The sequence below is a fragment of the Nansenia antarctica genome, assembly GCF_963989245.1.
Source record: "Nansenia antarctica genome assembly, chromosome: 3".
Classification (NCBI taxonomy): Eukaryota; Metazoa; Chordata; class Actinopteri; order Argentiniformes; family Microstomatidae; genus Nansenia; species Nansenia antarctica.
Genome location: NC_137688.1, coordinates 40,274,538 through 40,299,711, shown reverse-complemented (window position 1 = coordinate 40,299,711; position 25,174 = coordinate 40,274,538). Strand labels below are relative to the sequence as shown.

The 25,174-nt window shown below is 44.7% G+C and overlaps 1 protein-coding gene across 1 annotated transcript in view; it reads left to right on the top strand.

The window, feature by feature from the left end:
- The window catches only part of dph1 (diphthamide biosynthesis 1), a 70,601-nt gene that overhangs the window by 41,624 nt on the left and 3,803 nt on the right, over positions 1-25,174 (top strand). Inside the window, exons 5-10 of the mRNA XM_080525783.1 lie at positions 7,171-7,325; positions 8,984-9,105; positions 13,361-13,429; positions 14,042-14,198; positions 15,386-15,486; positions 24,168-24,246. Of these exons, the coding sequence (XP_080381909.1) occupies positions 7,171-7,325; positions 8,984-9,105; positions 13,361-13,429; positions 14,042-14,198; positions 15,386-15,486; positions 24,168-24,246 (683 nt within the window). The remainder of the gene's footprint in view (positions 1-7,170; positions 7,326-8,983; positions 9,106-13,360; positions 13,430-14,041; positions 14,199-15,385; positions 15,487-24,167; positions 24,247-25,174) is intronic.

Sequence of the window (25,174 nt, the reverse complement as noted above, 5' to 3'; positions counted from 1 at the left end):
CATGAATTACAGGAAGAAGAAGATTGGACATTTTTTAAAGATTAAGTTCTGAATCTCTGAATGGGCGGACCAACTGGTGTTTTGCAAATATCATTACCTATTCTCATGCCGTTTGTTGTCGTCGTCATGCATCCTCTCTACCTTCCGCTCTCGTACGGGCAGTAAGGATAATCAGGGGAAATGTTTTAGCTGAACTTTGACATCAATAAGCACGAGTCAGCTTTGATATAGCAACCAATGGATTACAGAATAAAGTAAAGATTTTTTTAGGAAAGTTAGGGACTCACTAAGTTAATTCTTCCCCCAGTTCGCTCATTCTTCCCCCTCCCCGCCCATACGGTTCTGTACGGTGCGTTAAAGATGGCCATGGTGAGAATTAAGAGGGAGACATGAGCTGTGAAGGACAATGAAAATGAGAGAGAAAATGGTTTGTGATTGCAGAGCCTCACTTAAAATAATCAAGTCTTCCACTATCATCAGGGGTGGAATGGTGTTTTTTTGTGCCGGTGGGCTTCCCCAAAATAAATGTTGTTGTTCCTATAAGATACTCCCTTGTCCCTGATGATCAGAGGAGATGTTCTGATAATGATTACATTACCCTTCCTCCCCTTGTAAAACTAATTTTAGATTGCTTTCATGTATTACTGTTCTTGGGCTGCTTTCAAATAATGCCATAATATTGTAAAGTAAGCACTACTTCTGTAAGCCTACACGCAGCAGCCCTAGGAGAGACAGGATGGACGGAATGGGAGGAAAAAACGGTTTTATGTTAACCCTCTAGACCCCACAGAGTTGATGGCTGTTCTATATATTACTAGAGAGGCCGTGGATGGCCATCACTTTCACTCCTACAGTTAAGTAATTTAAGCATACATTTAAGCATACAAAATATGGAAGGGAAAAATCACTTCAACAAAAACATGTGACTCTCTGTTTGTATGTTAAGACGATACAGTTCAAATTTCAAAGTTCAAATTTGCTCAAATTCTGTGTGTTTCTTTAATCTGTCGCCTCTATCTTCCCATTTTGGAGACATCTCAGTGTTCAAAACTAAAGTGAGCAACAGATAGACAAGAGGAGTAATTTACCGGCTGCAGAATAACCATGCAAAAGTGACTAAAAACTCAACTGTCATTTAGGATTACTGTGCCTTTGCTGATTGTTTTGTGTCAAGTAATTTTCATATTAGAGTCAATAATCATGAGAGGGAGGTAGAGAGGGTGGGAGGGAGGGAGAGGGGGGAGGAGAAGAGAGACATATACACAACACTGACCGTTTGGATAGTCTCTTTAATCCAGGTGTCTGACACTGTTAGATGTGTTGCCTCACAGCTTGAAATGGTGTATCTCTGGGCCAGTATACAGAGGGTCATGAACTCTAAAAGGTGAATTATGATTCTCATCATAAAATTCACCTAAATATGTAGGCTACATATGTATGTCGTTTCTGGGGAATGCGATATCATGAAGAAGTACTACTAAGCTGTATATCGGTACCGAGTCCTAGTGAGGGATATATGATGATTGGGACAAACGGCTACACACATACACACACACACACACACACACACACACACACACACACACACACACACACCATTAATGTACTCCATAATACCCATGTGAGACAGACAGCAAGGACTCCAGACCATTCAGTGTACTAAATAAAAAAGAAAAGCCCAGCTCTATTGATGAACTTTGTGGTTTTTGTGGTAGAAGTGTTGGGTAGTTTTCAACAGCTCAGTATGCTGCTGACTGGAGCCCCAGCATGTTAGGTATCGCAGACCTTTGGAGGATAGACAGCACATTTACTCAGCCAATCTATGGAGAACATGTGTTACGGCTGTCCTTTGAAAAGCCTGTGCCGATCTTAAGGACCATTCATTCCTACCCCACAGTCTGTCTGTAGTGGAACATGGGAGGAAATGCTAAATCAATAGTCCTGATATCTCCCTGCCAGCTCAGAACAACCTTGCCTCTCCCAAATACCACAAATGACCAGGAGAATATTAATACAGCACCGTGTGTGTGTGTGTGTGTCTCTCTCTGTGTGTGTGTGTGTGTGTGTGTGTGTGTGTGTGTGTGTGTGTGTGTGTGTGTGTGTGTGTGTGTGTGTGTTCTCTCTGTGTGTGTGTGTGTGTGTGTGTGTGTGTGTGTGTGTGTCTGTGTGTGTGTGTGTGTGTGTGTGTGTGTGTGTGTGTGTGTGTGTGCGTGTGTGTGTCTCTCTCTGTGTGTGTCTCTCTCTCTGTGTGTGTCTCTCTGTGTGTGTGTGTGTGTGTGTGCGTGTGTGTGTGTGTCTCTCTCTCTATCTGTCTGTCTCTGTCTGTGTGTGTGTGTGTGTGTGTGTGTGTGTGTGTGTGTCTGTGTCTGTGTCTGTGTCTGTGTCTGTGTCTGTGTCTGTGTCTGTGTCTATGTTGGTTTGTGTGCCAGTTTTCAAATGCTTTTGATAGTTTTGCAGCTTTTAGAACATTTATTTGTTTTGATAATGTTCATTTCACTTAGACCAATACAATGTCATATGTTGTCAGTTATAAAAAATAAAAAACGTTCTCTTCAGTTCCAGCACTTAATTGCAGTTTTGAGTACTAAACAACTTGCCCCGACTGCCATTTGTGTCCATTTCTCTGCCTGTTAGTCATCCACTATCAACTTCACACATGGACACACTGACAGGAGACATAAAAAAGAGATGTGGTTTGATTGGACTACATAACACGATAACAGTCCATTAATTGGTAAACATTGCTTTTTTGATTGGACAAATTATGCGGTTGCAAGCCCTCGCAAAATACACAAGGAATGGTTGGTTTTGGCATTGAATTATGCGATCACAGAATCACAAAATCCCAGAGGGACTTATATACTGACCTAAATAGAACGTATAGCATCCTTGAGGAACTACATTGAATGCTGTAGGCAAATCTGCGACGCATAAGCAAGTTTATTGATCCGCAGCTGCACAAACTTTAACAAGAAATACTTTTAAATGTCAAATGGATTTTGTCTGAAGACAGAGAGTGATGATAAGGAGGCCAGGTGAAGGGCTAATGGCACACACTATACTATTTTTCACAACTTTATTGAATTTTCTTTGGATCACTACCTCGCTTGCATTTGGAGTACAGTGAAAGGAAAACACCGGAAATTCAATTGAGCCCCAGAAATCTATATTCTGTACACTGTCGAGGCTTTGAATCCTGCTGCTGTTGTTGGTCAACTAAACAACATAAAATCACCACTCGGCACTTTGTTCTCACCTTCTCTCTCAGCTGTGTGTGTGTGTGTGTGTGTGTGTGTGTGTGTGTGTGTGTGTGTGTGTGTGTGTGTGTGTGTGTGTGTGTGTGTGTGTGTGTGTGTGTGTGTGTGTGTGTGTGTGTGTGTGTGTGTGTGTGTGTGTGTGTGTGTGTGAATGGACTGCACTTACAGTTGAGACCAAAATGATTATGTCAGACATAAATCAGACAAAACCCTTGATTTCTCCATGGAAATTATTCATAACTAGTGTTTATAGTGTACTTGTTTCCAAAATAATAAAGACAAAAAGTCCACCAAGTTTGATTAGGATATTTTATTGATGCACTGAGTTGAAACAAGAAACGGCAAAAATGACGCGTCCAAAACGATTAGCCCCCTGGCCATTAATAGTCAATAGTACCCTTTCTGAGCCACAACTGACAACAACCTCTTAGAGTCGTTCTTTACTAGGTTGGCACAGGTCTCTTGAGGGATTTTTGCCCATTCTTCCATTGCAAATTCGTCCAGCTGGTCCAAATTGCGTGGTTTGCGAGCATGGACATTCACTTTGAGCACCCGCCACAGATTCTCAATAGGATTAAGATCTGGGATCTGCAGGACCTTGGTTTTGGTGTCCTTTAGGAACTGTCGGACCTATTTTGATGTATGCTTTTGAAGGATATCAGACCAAAGCACAGACATCCAAAACTCATCTTTACCTTTCAAATGTTCACGGGCAAACCTCAGTCTGGTTCTGATGAGCAAAGGGGTTCTTCTGGGACGATGGTCCTGAAGCCCACCACGATGAAGAGCCCTCACAACTGTGTTCCTTGAAACATCAACTCCAGAAAAGGCCAGGTCAGCAATAATCACCTTGGTAGATGTCCGGGGCTTCTTGCTGACATCTGACTATTTTCCTCTCCTGAGTTCTTGAAATCTTGCACTCTTGACCACGCCCAGGTTTGTTTCTTACAGAATTTGTCTCCTTGTACTTAGCAATGATGCAAAGTACAGCAGTTCTAGACACTGTGAAACGCTTGGAAATGGCAGTATAGCCTCCACTATCTTCTTTCTGAGCTCAAGACTGATTTCCTTTGTCTTTGGCATGGTGAGTAAGAGTAGTAGTATAGTCCCTCTCAATTCAAGTGCCCTGTTTCTTAGTCCTTTTATGCTGATTGAATGCTCAGGTGTTGTTAGGAAGCTGATTGGTTAATTAGGTGTGTTTTGAAAGCAAAACTTAATATGGGGCTTAATATTTTTAACCAACCTATTTTTCACTATTTCATATAAAGCAAGCCTAAAAATGTATTCTATATTCCAAAATGTACCAAACGCTACTAAATAGCACTGGTGAATGTTTGATTGTATCAAGTTTTATTAATGCTGTAAACATTGAGAAGAATTTTATATATTATATAATTCCTGGGGGGCTAATAATTTTGTATATAGCGCCTTATTCCAAATCGCGTTACAATGGCCTCTCATTCACCCATTCACACACACATTCATACTCTAATGCTAACCTTCCAAGGACTCACACAACTAGCCTTCGACACAATGAATAGGAAGCAATTTCACCTTTCCTGTGCCAAATCCATACACACACACACACACACACACACACACACACACACACACACACACACACACACACACACACACACACACACACACACACACACACACCAGTTGCCTGGCAGTCCCAGAAGAGACCTCATGGATTCTACTCTAGAGGACTTGCAGTAGCTGATTCTTCATTCCTTCAAACCGTTTTGGTATAAAAATGGAACCCTACTGTTTCTCCCGCTTTGACACTAACACTGTATACCGGTAATTTAAAAAAAATATCAAAAAATAAATCATTTGCTCCCACTGTTTATGTTTCTAAAAGCTTTGGTTCCAAAAACATTTTCTAAAGATTTGACTTTTTTTAATGTTTTTTTCTTTATTTCCAGTTATACCAAGAGTAGGAAGGCGTTGTGTACCCTGATCAATTTAGTTTGTGGCCAGGCCAGGCCAAGTTGGCCCTGTACAAAACACACCTGTGTGACATGGACCTGGACACTATTCTCGGTTTCACTAGAATATGAAGATAGATTACTGCTTTTTGGGGTGGGCTGATTGGGCTTTCACACCGGCAAAGAACCATTCCGGTTCGCGTTCGGGAACCTCTGAACGTGTTCATACCAGTGCCCGCGTTCATACCAGTGTAACCAGAACCATCCGTGTCATCAACGCTGGGTGATGAAGGGGCGGGATAAACAAAAATGTCACAACTAGATGGCAGCTACTTCACTGGAAAAGAGGATAATATCTTCCACTACAGTATCTGAATTAAACACTATTTTCTATGAAGCAAAACAAAAGACACTTTCTACAGGCGTTCACAGCTGCTCCATTACTGGAATAGAAATGGCTTACGAAATTCGCGTTCGCCCGTGTGTTTGCTGAACATGTGAGGAAGATACAAGAGAATAATGAAACTTTTTTTTTCACTAATTATTAGATTTTGATTATTACATGTTGTCTCCTTCCTTCTTGCTGGTCTCTGCAGCCTAGCATATCACACACCCACTGACGACGTGACTTGAGAACCACTATTTTCTGGTTCCCGCTGCGAACCAACTTTTCAGTCTCCGAACCAATTGAGTTTCGGTCTGAACGCGCCGGCCGGTTCCAGACATGGTTCTTTGCCGGAGTGAAAGCCCTAAGAATGGATTCTGACACACTGTTGATGCATCAGATTAGTGTTGAATAAAGAGCTCTTAGAAATCAGTCTCTCTCTCTCTCTTTCTCTCTCTCTTAACTCTCCCCTCCTTTATCTTTCTCAATCTCTCTCTCTCTTTTCTTTTTCTTTCTCTCCCCCCCCAAAGCCCCTCTCTTCCTCTCATTCCTGATATCCCGTTCCATTCATCACTCAGTCTCCGACCGCTAATTGACAATCCCACAACCCCCCATTATTTTCCCAGTCTCCCTATCCTTCTCGTCTTCCCCCTCTTTTTGAATATATACAGTACATTATCCATCCCCACACCGAACCGAAAACCCACTTCTATACCTCCTCGCCCCTCTCTTCCCTCGCTCCAGTTTTCTATTCCATCTCTCCCACCGACCGTCTGTCAAGATGGATATTTTCCATCCCCTTTTCCGTCTCTTTTTCTTCGTCTCCCCTCTTTCCATCTGTTCTCCATGTCACTTTCTGTCTTCTTTTCTCCCACTCTTTCCCTCTCATTATCTGTCTCTCTCTCTCTCTCTCTCTCTCTTACATCTCGGCCTTCATACAAGCTCCACTTGTTTGATAATGGACCATTTTCTTATTCATCATAGCACAAATGTCCTTTTTTTTTATTTTTAACGATTTGTAAATTGAATCTAACAGGAGTGGAAGCTTCACTGGGATGATCAACAGCAAAGATAATGCCCCCCCCCCCATCCCCTCATACGCTGCCCTTTCTCCATCTCCCTCGCTTTCTTCTCCGCTTCCTTGCACCGCGTCTCACACCCTATGTCTCTAGCTGTCCTCTCCTAAGCCCAGCCGCGTCTTAAATGGTCTGTGAAATGAATGTTATTAATAGTAATTGCATGTGTTCCCTCTAAATAATTGAGGTCTCTGCATCAGTGCCTGATTCTCTGTGGGTGTGGGTGAGGGTGTGGGTGTCGGGGTGGAGGTGTGGTTGTGTGGTTGTGTGGTTGTGTGTGGGTGGGTGGGTGGGTGGGTGGGTGGGTATGTGTGGGTATGTGTGGGTGATGTTTCAGCTCTATTACGAGAGAGAGAGAAAGACGGGCAGCATGCATATGTATTGCTTATGTTCAAGTCTTATGTTGGGCACATCAGGAATACTCTATCTCAGGTATTGTATATAACTGATATAACATTGTGAATTATTAATCTCTCTCTCTCTCTCTCTCTCTCTCTCATGTCTTTGTCTACATATAGTCCCCATAGACTCGACAGCAGGCATAAAGATGCTGTACGTGTTTGTGGATATCAAGATGGACAACGCACACTTCCTTGACACAGTCAAGTTCAACTTTTCCCCCGGACACTCTCTGGCACTCGTCAGTACTATCCAGTTTGTCGCTGCACTGCAGGTGTGAAAAGGCCTGTGTGTGTGTGTGTGTGCGTGCGTGCGTGCATGCGTGCGCACGCACGCGTGTGTTCCTTTACAATTTGTGCATGTGCGTCAACTTTATTTTTTAAGTTGTTATAATTCCCTCCAATATCAGTAGTGTAAATTAAAGATTATTCTAACGCTCTCTCTCCCTCAAATTTCTCCCTTCTGGTCCTCCTCCTCTCTCCTAACCTGGCCTGTTGCTTTGATCAGGAATCTCTTCTTCATTTGTAATCATAATATTGTGTAGGCCCTAACGGAATGTTTGTATCTGGGTAGAAGACAATCTAGACTCGGTATTGGACTTTATGAACATAATATATAATATATGCCATTTAGCTTTTATCCAAAGCCACTGACATTACAGTGAGTGCATACATTTTTCAGTATATTCGGTCCCAGCGGGAATCGTAACCACAACGTAAGCGTTGTTAGTGCCATGCTCTATCAACTGAGCCACAGAGGACCACCTTCAAGGTTCTGTGTTTACCATGCGTCCCTGTGGTCATTATATGTACCGCAGAAAAAGAGGGGATAAAAAACGCTTCCTACTTTCCTTCACTGTGTTCGCCTCATAAAACTCCGGGCGCTTAAAGGTGTACACACGTATAACCTACATCATTCCCCAGTCGGTTACAAAAGGTTATTTGCATGACAGTTCATCTTTCCCCCCAAAATGTCATGATCATCACAGCCCTTAGTTTTGTGTGTCGGTCGGTCGGTCGGTCGGCCGGCCGGTCGGTCGTTCTGTGTATGATACAAGCTGCACGCTCGCAACACATACTTGCGCATGAATCGATCGCCGTGCCTACTTCTGCTGACTCCCTCGCCTCTTGTAAGCTCAGTTCAAGTGTGGGTTTGAGGGAAGAAAAAAAGAGAAGTTGTTTAAAAAGGAAGAGTAAACTCGTGAAATCTCAGTTCATGTTGTGCTCATCCCAGGCCTTTACATAAGCTGTGTGCTGCTACCACAGAGCCTCTGCCTCCTCCCTCTCTGCTGCACCACTCTGACCAACAGCCACTCGGGCCTAACGCGGTTATTTTTACACCTCGCTGTGCTGCGTTAACGTGTGTGTCATGTTTTGTGTTTGCGGAGGCTGTGTGCGTGTGTGTGTGTGTGTGTGGTTGTATTTGTGTCTGTGTGCGTGCGTGCGTGCGTGCGTGCGTGCGTGCGTGCATCTCTCATACGTGGTGTGTAGGCTTGTGTAGGTCGTCCGAGATGGAGTGGGGTGGGGTGGGGGGGGGGGTCAGAATACACCCTCTATATTCCCTGTTTACCTTCCACTGAAAGGCACATACATATTATTCCTTCGCCTCCGAGCGCCTTTCAGCTCATTTCTAGCTTTTAATTGTTGGCACTCGCTCTCACCTTATGAATGTAGGTGTCGAACCACTAGGGCTGTTGAGTTGTGGAATCCTTTCCTCTATGTGCTGTATTAAAATATTCTTTAAAATCCTTATCCTATGTGTCCTCTAACAAGTTCCCCACCTCTCCCACCTGACCACATCTCTTCCATCTCTCTCCACCCTCTCTCTCTTTCTCTCTGACCTCCCCCACTCCTCTTTTTCCCTCCCTTCATCTCTCTTTCTCTCTCTCTATCTCTCTCTCTCTCCACCTCCCTTCCTCCCTTCCTGTTCCAGGTGGTGAGTGCTGCTCTGAAGCCAGAGTATGAGGTGTTGGTGCCCCAGTGTCGACCTCTGTCACCAGGGGAGATCCTGGGCTGTACCTCCCCCCGGCTGGACCGCAACGTCAGCGCTATCATGTGAGAGACTCCCTCAGCCCCTGAACCCTGTCCCTTCTAGCAGATCTCCTTGTCTCTGTCGTACCTCCCCAACACATCCACACACTCTGGCCAGAGTCCTATGGAGCATGGGTTGGGGTATATTCCAGTTTATTCTGCCAGGGATTTGAATTAACTGGTGGAGATGCGCACTCACACACACACACACACACATATACACGCACACACACACACACACACGCACACAAACACACACACTCCCCTATACAGAGCGCTGCTGTCAGGGAGGCCCATGTTAATGAGTTATCTTCCATCCTGTCCCCAGTCCTATACATTTGAATGTCAGACATACAATTATGTCCCACTCTAGTCTGCATGCATGCAGGTGGTGTGTGTCTGTGTCTGTGTGTGTGCCTGTGTGTGTGTGTGTGTCTGCGTGCGTGCGTGCCTGTGAGCATGTGCACGTGTTTAGGGGTGTTTGTGTGTTTCGCCCACTAATCCTAAGTGTCTTTGATGTTTGTGGGTGTGTGTTGGTAAGGGTGAGATGGGAAAAATAATTGATTACCTTACCTGAGAATTCTCTCTCTTTCTCTCTCGCTCTCTCTCTCTCTCTCTCTCTTCCTCTTCCTCTACTGGTAGAATAGCAGTCTTCGTTTCTCCCTACTCACAGTTTGAGGAATGGCGTAGTACAATGTCCCCATACAGCTCAGAGGAAGCCTTCACCTCTATTCAGCACACAATAGGATGGAAGGGGGGGATAATAACAAGAATGTCTCTTTTCAGATAGAACACTCTGAGTGAGTTTTAAGTGCTGTTTGAAATAAGTGCTATAGAGTAACGATGATTCAGGCACCATGGGGTTGTTCACCCCTGGTTGTAGTTTCTAGTGTTCCTTGATTGTGATTTACCTAGAAGAGGCTGCTCCTCCACACAGTTGTTCAATCCATTAGGTGGTTATTTTAGCAATGAACAGTATGGTCCTGGTCAGCATTTTCAGCAATGGTAGTGAAAGTGAATAGTTCGGTAATATCCCTCCATTCCTATATGCATTCTGTCTTTCGATTGTCACCTATATGATTGTGTTTTATTGAGTTGAAATGTTTTCAAAGTGCATCGGGGGAACTTATTACCTGATATATGTTGTAATGACTGTCGTTCAAAGCCGAGAGGACATTTATGGAATTCTTTGAGCCAGCTATCACCGTCTGCGATACATTACAATAATTAGGACACTAAAGAAAACATTATCTTTAAGAAAAGGCCCAGTGTGCTGGAGAGTTGCTGTGAACATGGCACCGCCTCTCCATTCTAACCCTGTCCTTCGCTCTTACACCCCTTTGGGAATGACTATAACAATATTAAAGGTCACATATTAGGGTTAGGGTTACTCTTTTCCAAGTTAATATTTGTCTCTGGGGTCCGCAAAAAACCTCTGAAGTTTTTTTTGCTGAAAAATCCACTCAGATTTGAATCTAAAGGCATTCTAGCATGCCTCTATACCTCTTTTTCAGCCTAAAAACGGGTTTTGTTGTGTCGCTTTAAACGCAAATGAGCAGCTGCTCCTCACACCCCACTCCTGAGGAGAAGAGAGGGACGCCTTTTTTCTTTGCTCAACTTGAGATGAGATAGATACTGGCTGGATGAGACAGCTATTGGTACCTAGCTAGCTCACCCAGTTTACTTGTATTGGCTATTGCCTAAGAGCAGAACAAAATAAATAAATGACCAAACGGTTGGTGCAAAATGGCAGCAATACGTGGCTAAACTGTTTAACTGACAGCTGACCATATCATGCTAGCAGCAGCAGGAGCATCCCAGCAGCAGAAACTGGCTAACCGTCCCTAACATTTGTTGAATTGCATGTTTTATAAAATAGGCAGCCCACAAAAAAACTGACTGGGTGGTTTTATTTCGCAGTTTGTGTGTTAGTAGGCCCATCAGAGACCCAAATGTATGTGCACAAGCTCTGAAAAAGTGAGTTTTTCAGAATATGGGACCTTTACGACCAGAATGAGACAGAATGCCTAATGCAGAGTGGCACAGTATTTTCCTTTACAGCATAGAACTCACTTTGCAAAAGTACAATGCAATATGGATAGCATAACAAAAGGCCCCATGGGTTTGTAGTGCTGGGAGCACCGTCCTCTTAGATGTACAGCTCTGACACATGGAGAATGAGGGTGAAAAGCATGGAGGCTCATTGTTGGGACTGGGATTATACAAGGGCCTTGGATATTGCAATGGAGCTCCCCGGCCCTCAGCACAATAGAGGAATCTCTCCTGCTTTAATTTGCTCCACTGCTTAATATTACCCTCGCACACACACAGACCCTCGCACACACACAGACACACATACACGCAAACACAGGGGGAAAAAAAATCTCATCAAAATCAAATAATGACAAATACAGTGGCAAGAAAAAGTAAGTGAACCCGTTGGAATTACCTGCATTTATAATAATAATAATAATACATTTTCTTTCAAGGCTCTCAAGGACACCTTACAAGACATAGTTAAAACCATATATCAAAACATAAATAAAAATCAACAAAGCAAAGTGAGATAAAAACAGCAGTCAGATCTAACAACATACAAAATACAGCAGATCAAACCAAATAAGCCATTGTGAAAAGGTGTGGTTTAAGACTGGATTTGAAAGTGGAGAGAGTGTCAATATTTTGTATGTTAGGTGGCAGAGAGTTCCTGCGGCGGGGGAGCAGAACGGCTGAAGGCTCTAGATCCCATAGTAGTCAGGCGGGCAGAGGGGATGACAAATTGGTTGGCAGAGGAGGATCTGAGACTACGGGAGGGAGTGTGAGTAAGAAGGAGTTCAGAGATATGAAGGTGCTAGGTTATGGAGAGCCTTAAAGGTGAGAAGGAGAATCCTAAAATGAATACGGAATTTAATGGGGAGTCAATGTAGTTGTTGGAGGACTGGAGTGATATGGTCAATGGAGGAAGTTCTGGTAATGATACGTGCAGCTGAGTTCTGGACCAGTTGGAGTTTATGGAGACATTTGTGTGGAAGACCAAAGAGGATGGCATTGCGTAGGTGGAAATATGCAGATCGAGTGACATTGTTGATGTGTTATTCGAAAGATAATGTGCTGTCCAGGATGACACCAGGATGACATTTATGTATAAATTTGTCTTAAAATATGGTCTCATCTTCCTCTAAGTTACAATAATGAACAAACACCATCTGTTTTAACTAATAACACACAAACGATTGTATTGTTCTTGTCCATATTGAATACGCCATTCAAACATTCCCCCCAAAAGTATGTGAACCCCTTGGCTAATGACTACTAAAGCTTGCAGAAACATAAACAGTGGGAGCAAAAGATTTACTGTCACACAAAGAAAATGGTACTCCGTCTCTGGCATTAACCAAAGAGGATAAGTGGGGGAAACGGTAGGGTTCCTTTTTTTATACCAAAACGTTTTGAAATAACGGCAGAATGAAGAATCAGCTACTGCAAGTCCTAGAGCAACGTGTGTGTGTGTGTGTGGGGGGGGGGGGGGTGCGATGACTCCTGACAAGTGCTTCTAGATGCCCATCACAGCCTGCTCCAGTGGCTCTCCTGAATGCTGCCTAATTAGACAGTTTAATTGTCTCCCTGCTCCCCATGGCCCTTCTAAGGATCGCCAAGGTAACAAGAACCCCTGGACCCCTATACCCAGCCAATAGCAGGCCTCCTCTCTGCAGCCCTGCAGAGGGTTGTGTGGTTGTGTGTGTTTGTGTGTGAGTGTGTGCACATGCACTTTGAGTTTTTCAGAATATGGGACCTTTAAGACCAGAATGAGACAGAATGCCCGCGTGTGTGTACATGCGTGTCCGCGGGAGAGAAAGTGTACAACCCTCACAGGTTCACTTGGCCGACCACTAATACCACTCCCTGGGTTAATTGAAAAGCCGGGTATATAAGTGAAGTACCCGAAGGGGTCACTGGGGATGGTGCCCCCGGACAGAAGAGCTGGTCCCACCCTCGACCCCAGCGCCAGGCCTTCTGCCACCACTTTGTTCTTTCACCAAATGCCTGGAGAGAGGTCCAGGAAGACAGAAGAGGGGGCGGGGGAGGGAGGGAATGTAGGAGAGAGAGAGAGGAGGAGGAGGAGGAGATGTTGGAGGCTGTAGATCAGTGTTGTTGCTACACTGCATGTATATTTGCCTGCAGGGAGTCTCTCTATCTCTCCCTCTTTTTCCTCTCTCTCTCATATACTCGCTTTTCCTCTCCCTCTCTCATCCTATGTTTTTGCGTTTTGTATTTATAGCTATCTGGGGGATGGGAGGTTTCACCTGGAGTCCATCATGATCGCCAACCCAGAGATACCTGCCTACAGGTACAGAATGTTCCCCGTGATGAAACGCTGTGTGGAGATCGTGTCTTGCTGTATTCTCTCTTATAATAACAGAAAACAGAAAACGCTTCTCGGGGCTGTCGGATGAAAGAACCCTTTCTGGTGCCGTGTCAAATCATCTCTTGACACTGTATGCCTGCCTCTGTGTAGATTATGATCATGGTGTCATAAACACGTAAATGTCATCAGTGTACTGTGCATTTGTTGGTACAGTTTAAACAGAGCTGTGTTATGTTGTACACACATATGTGCCGCCGCCTTTTCACACAGCTGTCGCATAAACAAGATTATAATCTCAAGTAAGCTTGTGGTAGAGGAAACAAGATTAGATTCTCAGAAATGCCTCGGAGATAATTGCCCTGAGATACTTCATGGGTTTTCATGATTGGATTTTATCGTAAGTTCTTGCATTTCTATCCTCAAGATAGATGTCTGTTGTGGACCATACACAAATGCGTAATACTGTGCGCGCGTGTGTGTGTGTGTGTGTGTGTGTGTGTGTGTGTGTGTGTGTATGTGTGTGTGTGTGTGTGTGTGTGTGTGTGTGTGTGTGTGTGTGTGCGCGCATTTGCCTCCTGGCTTGTGTGTGTGTAGGTATGACCCATACAGCAAGGTGTTCTCAAGGGAATACTACGACCACGAGGCCATGCGGGCCCTCCGGCTGCAGGCCATCGACAAGGCTCGCTCTGCCCAGAAATGGGGCCTGATCCTGGGGACACTGGGCAGGCAGGGCAGCCCCAAAGTCATGGAGGTAGCAGCCCATGTCACACACACTTCGTCGTCACTCAAGTTCCTCACACACCACTTACGGTACACACCACGTACCCCCCCCCCCCCCCCCCCCCCTTCAGCACTCTTCCCTTTGTTCTCTCCTCTGTTTGATCTACCCGCTTTTTGTTTTCCACTTTGTTTGCGAGTCTTCCTGGTCCTCGCCTCATCCCTTCTTTTGTGTCATACCTTTAACATAATTGGTAGGAAAATAGTGTGTGTGAGAGGGACCGACAGTCATGGAGATCTCTGGATTCTCTCCTTTCCCTGTCAAGACGTGATTGTTAAAGCCAACGCCCAGGTTTCTCCTGTCATCACCCCATTTCAAAAACCCATAAGAACACTGTTTGTCACACACACACACACACACACACACACACACAGACTGACTGATAAGTTAAGTTATTCTCAGAGAAACTCCCAGAACATTTTACAGTAGCTTTGAGTGGCATGGTTTTGAATGTGCCCCGGGCCCCAGAGGTTCCTCCTATTGGGAAAGAGTTTGTGATAACCCTGGAGCAGGAGGACAATGTTATCTCTGATAGCAACACAGTCATAAGATAATCCTCTCCCTGCTGTACACTCTAGAGGACAGTGAATATCACTTATGCGGCTGACGAGTGTTATCTCCCTCTAAGTAACCTTTTGGGGATCTCAAACTAACTCAGGCCGATAGGTTATTTGAAGTCCTGGTTCTAAGAGACCCAACCGCCCCCCCCCCACCCACCCTCTCCCATAATGCACTCTGGCTATCTTGAATCTCTGTGGTAACACCTTTGGCCCACAGGACCGCCCACTTCAAAGCGAGATCGAACAACATGGAAGTGCAGTCCTTGAACTCGCATGTACTGGTTTATGTATTGACCTTATTGGGAGGTGATGAAACGTGTGTGTGTGTGTGTGTGTGTGTGTGTGTGTGTGTCTGTGTGTGTGTGTGTGTGTGTGTGTATGTGTGCCTGCCTACACATGTCTAGTGTGGGCTCTCTACGAGAGTTCAAGGTTTAGCTCTGTGGAGTCTCACATTCTTTCCTCAAGGCAGAAATATGTAAAAGCTTGTGATGATCCTCCTACTCTCTCTCCACTCTCTCACTCTTTGTATTTCTCTCTCTATCTGTTTCTCTTTCCCTCTCCCTCTCCCTCTCTCTCTCTCTCACTCACTCTTTATCTCAGCACCTGGAGTCCAAGCTTGAGGCTGTAGGCAAGTCCTTCACTCGAGTGCTGCTGTCAGAAATCTTCCCCAGCAAGCTGGACCTCATGGCAGACGTGGATGCGTGAGTCAATGGCCCACTTACACTCACTCACTTACTCACTCACACACACACTCACACACACACACACACGTACACACACATATTATTATGTTTGAGAAGTGCGTGTGAGCAGACCTTAAGATCCTGCCTTTATTCCTGATAAACATGCAATTGCCAGCTGAATTGTGGTCTGTTATCCAGCAAGACATTGTCTTCAAAAGAAAACGACAAAAGAAAAGTTTGTAAAGTGAAATGTCAACTGCTTCGAGCTCCAGTCGCTCTGATTTATCTGACTGGCTGGCAGAAGAGGGAAGAGATACACACGCACGCGAGCACACATACACACACACCCACACACACAATGCTCACACACACACACACACACAATGGTCACACACACAGTCCACTCACACACTGCAAGCAACCACACACACACACACACACACACACTCCCACAGATTGGCCTCTCACTGCAGAGTAATGAATAGTGTTGTGTGTGTGAGGGAGGAGTGGGTGAGGAAAGCAGAGAAGGTCTGAAAGATGGAGAGAGAGAGGGAGGAAGTGGGAAAGAGAGGTGGAGAGAGCGTGTGATCAGGCGACACAAATGTAGTTGAGGGGATTGTGTTGTGGAGGGAGGGAACCTGGTAAAAGGGGGTGTTTTTTTCTCTCTCTCTTTTTTTATGGGCACAACACGAAATTGGTAAGCCTGTCACGAACCAACCCAACCACACACTCCTCATCTCAGTCGAGCCGTTTCACGGGCACCTGTTCAGACAGCGCCGCGGTGAAGTACTCAGAGATGAGGGGATAAAGTTGTGGGGGAAAAAATGGTGGAGTTCAGCCTCTCTTCATCAGAGCTGACATCACAGGTGTCACAGGCCTGGTAGAGAGAGAGAGCTTTTCTTCTCAGCTCCCTAATGATTCGTAGTTGCTGCAAGAGGTGGCTGAAGATGGCTCATGTGAATGAAACACCTGCCTCATTCCCTAGGGGAGCGAGGGAACAGCGGGAGGTGGCTTGCCAAGTGCCTGAGGCACTGAACTAAGACCCCATTTACACCTGGCATTCAAATGTGTCCCGTTATCCAGATGCCTTCCACATTCTGCCCCGTGTCCACATGAAAAGACCGACGTAAACGGAGAAACACATTGTCATCAAGTTCGCGCTGTGAAACCACCTCCAGAGCAGTGTTGCCAGATCGGGCTACTTTTGGTCACACTGGACTGGGTGGATTCGGCAGCTTTTAGACTGGTTGGGCTGGAAATTGTCAATCCCGTCTGGCAACCCTGCTCCAGAGGTGGTCCAGCTCGTACTGTGGCCTCATCGACAGACGAGTGTCATTCCAATCCGGACACAGAGGTTGTTAACCACATTCTGTTCCCCTCTGTTTCAGTTAGGCATGTGGCCCAGCAAAATCAAATTACAACGCAAACACAGAAGTCAGATAAAGGGGCAATTTGGAGGGATCATACAGTACGTGCTCTGATCACAGGACGCATAATTAAAGGCCCAATAAAGTGAAAATCATCATTTCCTGTGTTTTGGTTTGAATTTTGGCTTCACCAGATCATTAGCAACACCCAGATGAGAACAATTAGGTCATTTTAATTTTAATTGTAATACTCTTTATGTAACAATCTACAAATCAGGTCCTGAGGCGCAAAAGTGAAAATGCCTCTCGGTAGATTTACCCTCATAGGTTCTTTATTTTACCACCTGTACAATAAATAATTGTAGCCAATTCAATAGTAATTCCGCTACCGATTTGGTTTAGTCATCAGTTACCGATTTGATTTGAACAGAATGACCCGTTTTAATCACTTATTAATTCATGAACTAAATCGATATTAGTTAAAGATGATCAGTTATAAAAACACAAGTAGTTGTTGCTACCAGTACCTACCTACACTTCTTCCTTTTGTTAACTTTCTTTATCCTGATTAGACAGAGAAAGCTGAACATATCTTACACTTATGTGGGTTTTTGTTCATAGAATGATCCAGAGACTGGGCAATGATAGAGTTTTATGCGTAACTTGATTGCTTGTTACAAGCCAGGAAACAACATCATTGTTGATGAGCAGTTGTTTCAAACAGAAGCTTGGAACGCAGTTCATGGCTAACAAGCCTGACAAGATTGATGCATCTCGGCCCAGGTGAGCGAGTATCTGAGAGTGTGGTGATGAATTCAGATGGTGCACCCTAGCCTGCATGTAGCCAGTGTCAGTTGGGAAGATGCACACAGAACACAACCCAAGACACCTGTGGAATGTGCAACCGTCTATAGATCTTGCACACAAGTTTGTTTTACTCTTGTTTTGCATGGTGGAGCATTCCGACAGGTTTGTCTGAGGACTTAACTGACCTATTTGTGTAAAGGCGCATTGCCACTGAAAGAAGTAGATATTTTTTGTCTTTGTCTAATTTTAGTTTCGAAATTTTTCTTTAAAAAAACGAATTGTGGTATTCTAATGATTAAGTCCTGACTAAAGGCAACCAGTGCACTATTGTTTTTTTGGTATTGATTGAATTTAATGATTACACTGTTACGCAAATGTCAACAAATAGATTTCTCCGGACTTCACTCTGGATTCTTAATAGTAATTAAGGCCTGGGGCTTCTAGTGTTTATGCAAGGTGTGAATGTTGGCTTGTCGGCTCACTCCACTTCTTAACTTAAGTTAAGTTTTTAGATCATTTTTACCATTGCCATTGCTTCTTGGGTTTATTATAGAAGACATGACCACCCGATAGGAGACAGAAATAGAACTCATGAAAGGTCACCTTAAACATCATTTTTCTGTTTAAGTTTTATTTACTTTCTAACCCCGGTGGTGGAGGCTTACCGGTGGGCACAGAATCAAAGGCAGCTGAGAGACTGTGGAGAGAGGGAGAGAGACACGGTGCACTAGCTTACACTGTGCAGTGCAGTGCAAGAGAGAGAGAGAGAGAGAGAGAGAGAGAGAGACCCCCCCCATCCCTTTTCTCCCATTAGTGACACACACACACACACACTCACAAAAACCATTAGCAGGCACTCTAAAGTGTGTAATTACACTGTCCCCAGGCTGGTTTTAAAACATTGTGCAGATATCTGCGCACACTTATCTCAACTGGATTGAAAATACCCTGCAATCCATTGTGGGTTTTCTTTTTCTTTTCCTACAGGGAATAATTTGCATTTAATCCTCACCCCACGTGTTACCAATGGTATCAATTTATGTTTTTTTTATTCCATTAAACCTTATGCTTCAAGGTGATTTCTTCCCCTTTTTCAACAGTATGTTAATGTCGGAATGTTGGAATGTTGGAAGTGCCTAAGTTGGGTCATAATTTGAGGGTAATTGAAACCCACCTTTGCTGGTGGAGGTCTCCTTATCACTGGGAGTAATTAGGATTGAGCCGGTGGAAGGATTTTGCCGGTAGCATATGGTGCACGCTTACATACGGGGCGGCTGTGGCGCAGGAGGTAGAGCCGGCGTCTAATGATCGCAAGGTTGGCAGATTGGTGGTTCGAGCCCCGGCTGGCCACATGTCGAAGTGTCCTTGGGCAAGACACTTAACCCCAATGAGCGGGCCGGTGCCTTGCATGCTAGTTTGCCGCCATTGGTGTGTGAACAGGTGTGTATGTGTGTGAATGGGGGAATGAGAGGCCATTGTAAAGCACTTTGAAATAAGGCGCTATATGAGTCACTTACATTTACATTGGTGTAATTCCTGCCACCAGGTGTAATGCAGGAGCTGACATTTGATCAGTGACACTGTGAACCATGTGTAGCCGGCTATGATAGCCATGATGTAGCCTGCTATGATAGCCATGATGTAGCCTGCTATGATAGCCATGATGTAGCCTGCTATGATAGCCATGATGTAGCCTGCTATGACAGCCAGAGAGAGTAATGGAGCTGAGACCTTGGCGCTTCAGCCCCCACTCCTCTGTGTGTACTATCCCCCTCTCATCCAATTGAACCCTCTCATTGTATCTGGAGCACCAGCTCAGTGGCCTTGCGGTTAGAGTGTCCGCCCTGAGATTGGGAGGTCATGAGTTCGATCCCCGGGCCGAGTCGTACCAAAGACTATAAAAATGGTACCCGATGCCTCCCTGCATGGCACTCAGCATTAAGGGTTGGATTGGGGTTAAGACCCTGCGACATACCAGCGTCATGTCCAGGGGTTGTACTTGTACAACAAGCCGCATCACGCCACGGAAACAGGAGATTGGCTATTTTAATGGCTAAGGGCCATTAGGCTCGAGAACCATCGGTTCTCAAGGCTACTTACTAACTGTGGAGGGGCCTTCCTCTACCATGCTACTCTGCAGGGAAGAACACACACACACACACACACACACACACACGAGAAAGGAGCGCCTCATTCACTTACTGATGAGGACAGAATATCATCTCTTTAACCTGACTTTCTTCCAACACACAGAAAAATATCAGGGTTGTAGTAGTAGGGAATATACAGTAGGGGGCCCTCTCCCCCCCCCCCCCCCCCAGCCCCCTTCCCTTCATCTTCCTCTGCCTCCCTTCCTCTCTGCCTTGTTGAACGGTGTCTGATGTGCTAGACAGATCTAAGGTCAGATATTAGCTGTAAATTGAATTTGGTGGGGTGCTGGGAGGCCTAGCCATTGTGTCACAGCATGTGTTATTGGGTCATGCCATTGAGCCCCCTGGGTTATGAGCAGACTCCCCCTGGCCCCAAGCATCAATCTGCCTCCTGCAGAGAAGGGCTGCTCTACCACTTCATCCACCCTCCCCTCTCTTCTGCATCTCCATCTTTCCCAACCTATCTTAGTACTTGCCTTAATTATCTTTACATTTTACATTTACATTTTTGGCATTTAGCAGACGCCTTATTCCAAAGCGACTTACAACAAATACATTTGACTAAGTAAGTGAATCTATCCACCAGTCTTAGCAGGAAAAAGTAATCTATGCTCAATGCAGGGGCCATAGGCAATTGTCTTGCTAAAAGAAGGAAGATTTTATTTTTGTATCTTGTGTAGGCAAATCATACATGCAATGCAGTATGCACACATACACATGCACGTATCCCCTGTTGGCATGATTCGCCTCCTCCTGGTCAAATGTCAACAGAAGCGTTGTAGAAGCACTAAGAGCACTAAGCACTAAGATTTGTTGTAAGTCTCTTTGGATAAAGGTGTAAATCTTTGGCGGCCTCCGCAGCCGTTCATGCTTCTTGCACTCCGTGGAGTGGAGCAGAACAATGCGTCTTCTACGCATTCCGATGTTTGTGAGGTTATACATCTGCCACCTACAGTAGATGAGAATTTAAAATGTTCATTTTGAGTGACGGTAGTGCGGCGGTACCACCACAATAGTAGAGAGTCAACTTCACTTATTCCACACGTTTTATTTGATGTATTTCACGTCGGCAAAGCAACCACAGCGCCGTTAAACAACTCTAATGGATACGCTTGTTGTGAAACAGTAGCTCATTATCTGCTTCTCCACTTCCCCCCATTTGAGCTGAAATGAATTGTATAGTTTAATTTAATTTGTATTATCCCAATTAGTTGTTGTTTTTTTCACTCTGAATTAACAATAACGACAGCCTAGATGAATTATGTGAGGAGTAGGCCTATGAGTTGTTTCAATTTGGAGAAGGACGAATGATTCTGGTCGGATAAATTCTTAAATTATGTCCTTGGATAAATCTTTATTTAGAACAAATCATGTCTTCATGGGACCTTCCGTCCCGTCCCCCCCATCCCCCCAGTGTTTTGGTAGTGTAGCATTACAAACTGTTCATTAGCAATGATTAATGGGTCAGCTGGTCGTTAGAGACTATTAGCAAGCCTGCCTATTGTTACCGAAATTTGGTAACAATAGCCATGGGGCTAATATTCTCTAACGAGGGAGAAGGTGAAGACGAAATTAAATGTCCAGAGAAAAAAAGGCTGTTTTGTACACTGATAAACTCAAGTCACACCACATTTTCTCATTTCCTATAGGCTACTCTATCCAGTCTCACTGAAACACTAAATCCTTACTCCTGTCTCGTATGAACGTTCCTGATGTTGTTCTGTAGGTGTAGGTAGCAGATGATCCATTGAGTCAGGCAGTCAGGTTAGTGCGCACACATTTAAATCGTGTCATCAGACGATTAGAATTGGATTAAATTCATTTAGCTACTTTGTAAGTCTGTTGTAATTCATTTCTTTACTCATCCCTCATATCTAGCAGTAGTAGGCCTATAACGTTCGACTTCACCTATCTTTTGTGTTGTTTACTCATTGTTTTGATGTGGTGCTCCCCCCAAAAAAGTGCTCATAGAATACTGTATTGTGAATACTCCTACATTTGCTAGTTTGGGAGCCCTGGTGCTACCAAGTGAAAAAGTTTGAGCCCTGAGTAATTGTACCCAAGCTCGTGTGTTGAGTCGCTTAAAGCCTTTCAGGGTGTATTTGCTGTGTTCGCAGGGCCAAAGGGCATTGAGAATGAATAACAGCTGAGGCTTCTAAAAAGGTCACCTCACATAACCAATACTTCACTATCTTAATAACTACACACTCACCCTCACCTTCCCCATCACGCACAGCATGCTGGGTAATAACTACACACATAACCAATACTTCACTATCTCCACTCAGCATCCAAAAGTTCTTCCTCAGAGACCTCCTCCGTCAGGGAAAGGTCCGACTCAGCCAGATTTCCAAATTAGAATGATGAATAATAATTAATCGACTTTTTTGAGAGATATTTTAGTGGGGGGAAAAGTTATTATTATGTGAAAATGAGAAAATGCTGCGCGTTAAGCCTGAGGGGGCGGAATAGTGCTGTATCGTGACAGAGGAGGAGGAGGAGGGGAAGGGGAAGGCTCAAGTGGTTTAGGTGAAACCCCAATCAATTTTGCATTCCAGGCAACTTATGATATAAGACTGGCTGTTAGACAGCGAGAATAATGTGTGGGAAGGAAGGAAAAAAAGCAAGAAGCTAGATTAACGTTGTGGCAGTTAAACATTAAACTGATCCTTAAGGATCCCTGTAGAGCTATCGTTGTACTCTCTTCGCTACACACCGGTACAACTGAGCACAAATACAGAATAAATATACGTACATTTGTATTGTCGTTGATATAATTATGTGCTCTGACGTTACTTACCTTGGTCTTGTGGATTTAAAGGTGTTGTCAGTAATGTATACATGCCGGACCACAAATGTTAACAATGGCGGTAGTGTACAATGTTCATCATCGAGGTAGTGTACAATGTTCTTCATGGAGGTAGTGTACAATGTTAAGAATGAAGGTAGTGTACAGTATTAACAATGGAGGTAGTGTACAATGTTAAGAATGAAGGTAGTGTACAGTATTAACAATGGAGGTAGTGTACAATGTTAAGAATGAAGGTAGTGTACAGTATTAACAATGGAGGTAGTGTACAATGTTAAGAATGAAGGTAGTGTACAGTATTAACAATGGAGGTAGTGTACAATGTTAAGAATGAAGGTAGTGTACAGTATTAACAATGGAGGTAGTGTACAATGTTAAAAATGAAGGTAGTGTACAGTATTAACAATGGAGGTAGTGTACAATGTTAAGAATGAAGGTAGTGTACAGTATTAACAATGGAGGTAGTGTACAATGTTAAGAATGAAGGTAGTGTACAGTATTAACAATGGAGGTAGTGCGTTATAACATGCAAATAGAACTTGATTTCTGTGACTTTGGTTGTGCTTGAGGAATTCCATTCCATGAGAGCGACATTAGATTACAGCCTTAATGAAGTAACAGATCCTTGTTGCGTTGGTTATGATGACCTACGACCATCGTTCTCCTCTCATGAAGGTAATTAATCACATTCATCAAAATTAAGGTATATTTAATTTCATAAAATATGACTGACGGTGCCTTTTTAAAAAAATCCATAATATTGATATTATTACTGGTTCTCTCTATCATTGGGAATAGGGAGTAGGGAGGAGCAGTATATACAGGGGAGATGGGGCTGTAGATACCATTGATTTGTGGAAGAGATTATATTAAAAATCTATCTCAGTCCCTCTCATCCTTCATTGTTCACCCTCCAGCTGTTTACCTCCCCTCCTCATCCCTCACTCACATCAACATGTAGATGCACATTTCTCTCTGCCCTTCTCTTCTCTCTTTCTATCTTTCTCTATCTCTCTCTCTCTCTCACACACACACACACACACACACACACACACACACACACAACCCCACCCCTCCCAGTCTGTCCGCTATGTAGGCTAGCTCCGTGGAGACTGGGCTAGTGCAGCGGTTCTTTTACTCCAGCTCACCTCACCTCTCCTTTCTTTCTGTCCCCCCTGCTTTTCTCCACGTTTCACCTCTCCCCCACTCTACCTGTTTTCCTTTTTTTGTGTTCCTTTTCCCCTGCCGTTTCCTCACAGCATATCCCTCTCCCCCTCATTCCCTGGGTATGGGTATTCCGCGGATGTGCTTCTGCTCTGTGTGTGTTTAGAGCTGTGCAAATCAGGGCAGATCCCCCTAACAAATGCAGGAGATCAGGTGGAGGCGGTGGTTGGCGACGTAGCGCATATTCAGCTCATGCACCCTGCAATCTGAGATGTGCCCTGCTTCTTTAATGTGATCTCTCTTCCCCCCCCCCCTCTCTCTCTCTCTTTCTCGTTTTCTCTCTCTCTTTCTCTCTCTCTCTCTCTCTCTCTCTCCCTCTCTCTCTCCCCCTCCCCCCTGCAGGTGGGTCCAGATCGCTTGCCCGCGTCTCTCTATCGATTGGGGCACGGCCTTCTCCAAACCCCTGCTGTCTCCCTATGAGGTAAACATGGCATCTTACAACCACTCGCCAGGATCTATACTGTGTGCCCTGGCATTCACTATCAAAGGAGGACACACACACTTAAGACCTCGACTTTCTCCCTCCTCAGAGCATGCACGCACCCACACACACACACACACACACACACACACACACACACGAAGCAGGCTGTGTGTCCGGGTGGCCGGTGTTTACACAGCAGTGGCACATTATCGTGGTGGTTAGTCTTGGAGCATCCATACAAGCAAGAGGGAGTGAAAGAGGAGAGAGAGAGAGAGAGGTGGGGGGGGGAGAGAGAGAGAGGAGAGAGAGAAGGACAAGCTGGGAGAGCTCTGCAGTGAGTGAAAGCGCACCCCTCTGTCTCTGACTCTCCATGCAGCTACACACAGGAAACCAGCTCCCCCTACTGGTCGTCTCCCCACACTGCATCTTCAGCTGCCTTGTTTTTCTAACCAGAAAGATATGGATCAGATGACACATTAAGAAAAATGTCATGTTGTTGTTGCTTCAATGATTTTTGGTGTGCTACACAGCCGAGGTGGTGGATATTCCAGAGATAGGCTTTGGTTGTAACGTGTTAACCCATACATAGATCTGACCTTGGCCTTGGTTCCATCTGAGGACATGTGTAAGTGTAATTGAGCGTTTTTGTTCGAAGATAAATCACTAGTTATAGTCACGAGTTATGAGTCTGCAGAGGGATTTGAGTCGTTGATATTAGGTTGGTTTTTCAACCTGGAGAGACGGGTCCCTTTTCACTGTATCTATGTAGACACTCATAGGGCTTTCACACCGGCAAAGAACCGTGCCGGTTCGCGTTCGGAAACCTCAGAACGTTGGCGCTGTCTGGCGAACAAGCCCGCGTTCATACCGCTGCCGGCGAACGCGGGCTCGTTCGCCAGACAGCGCCAACGTTCGGAGGTTTCCG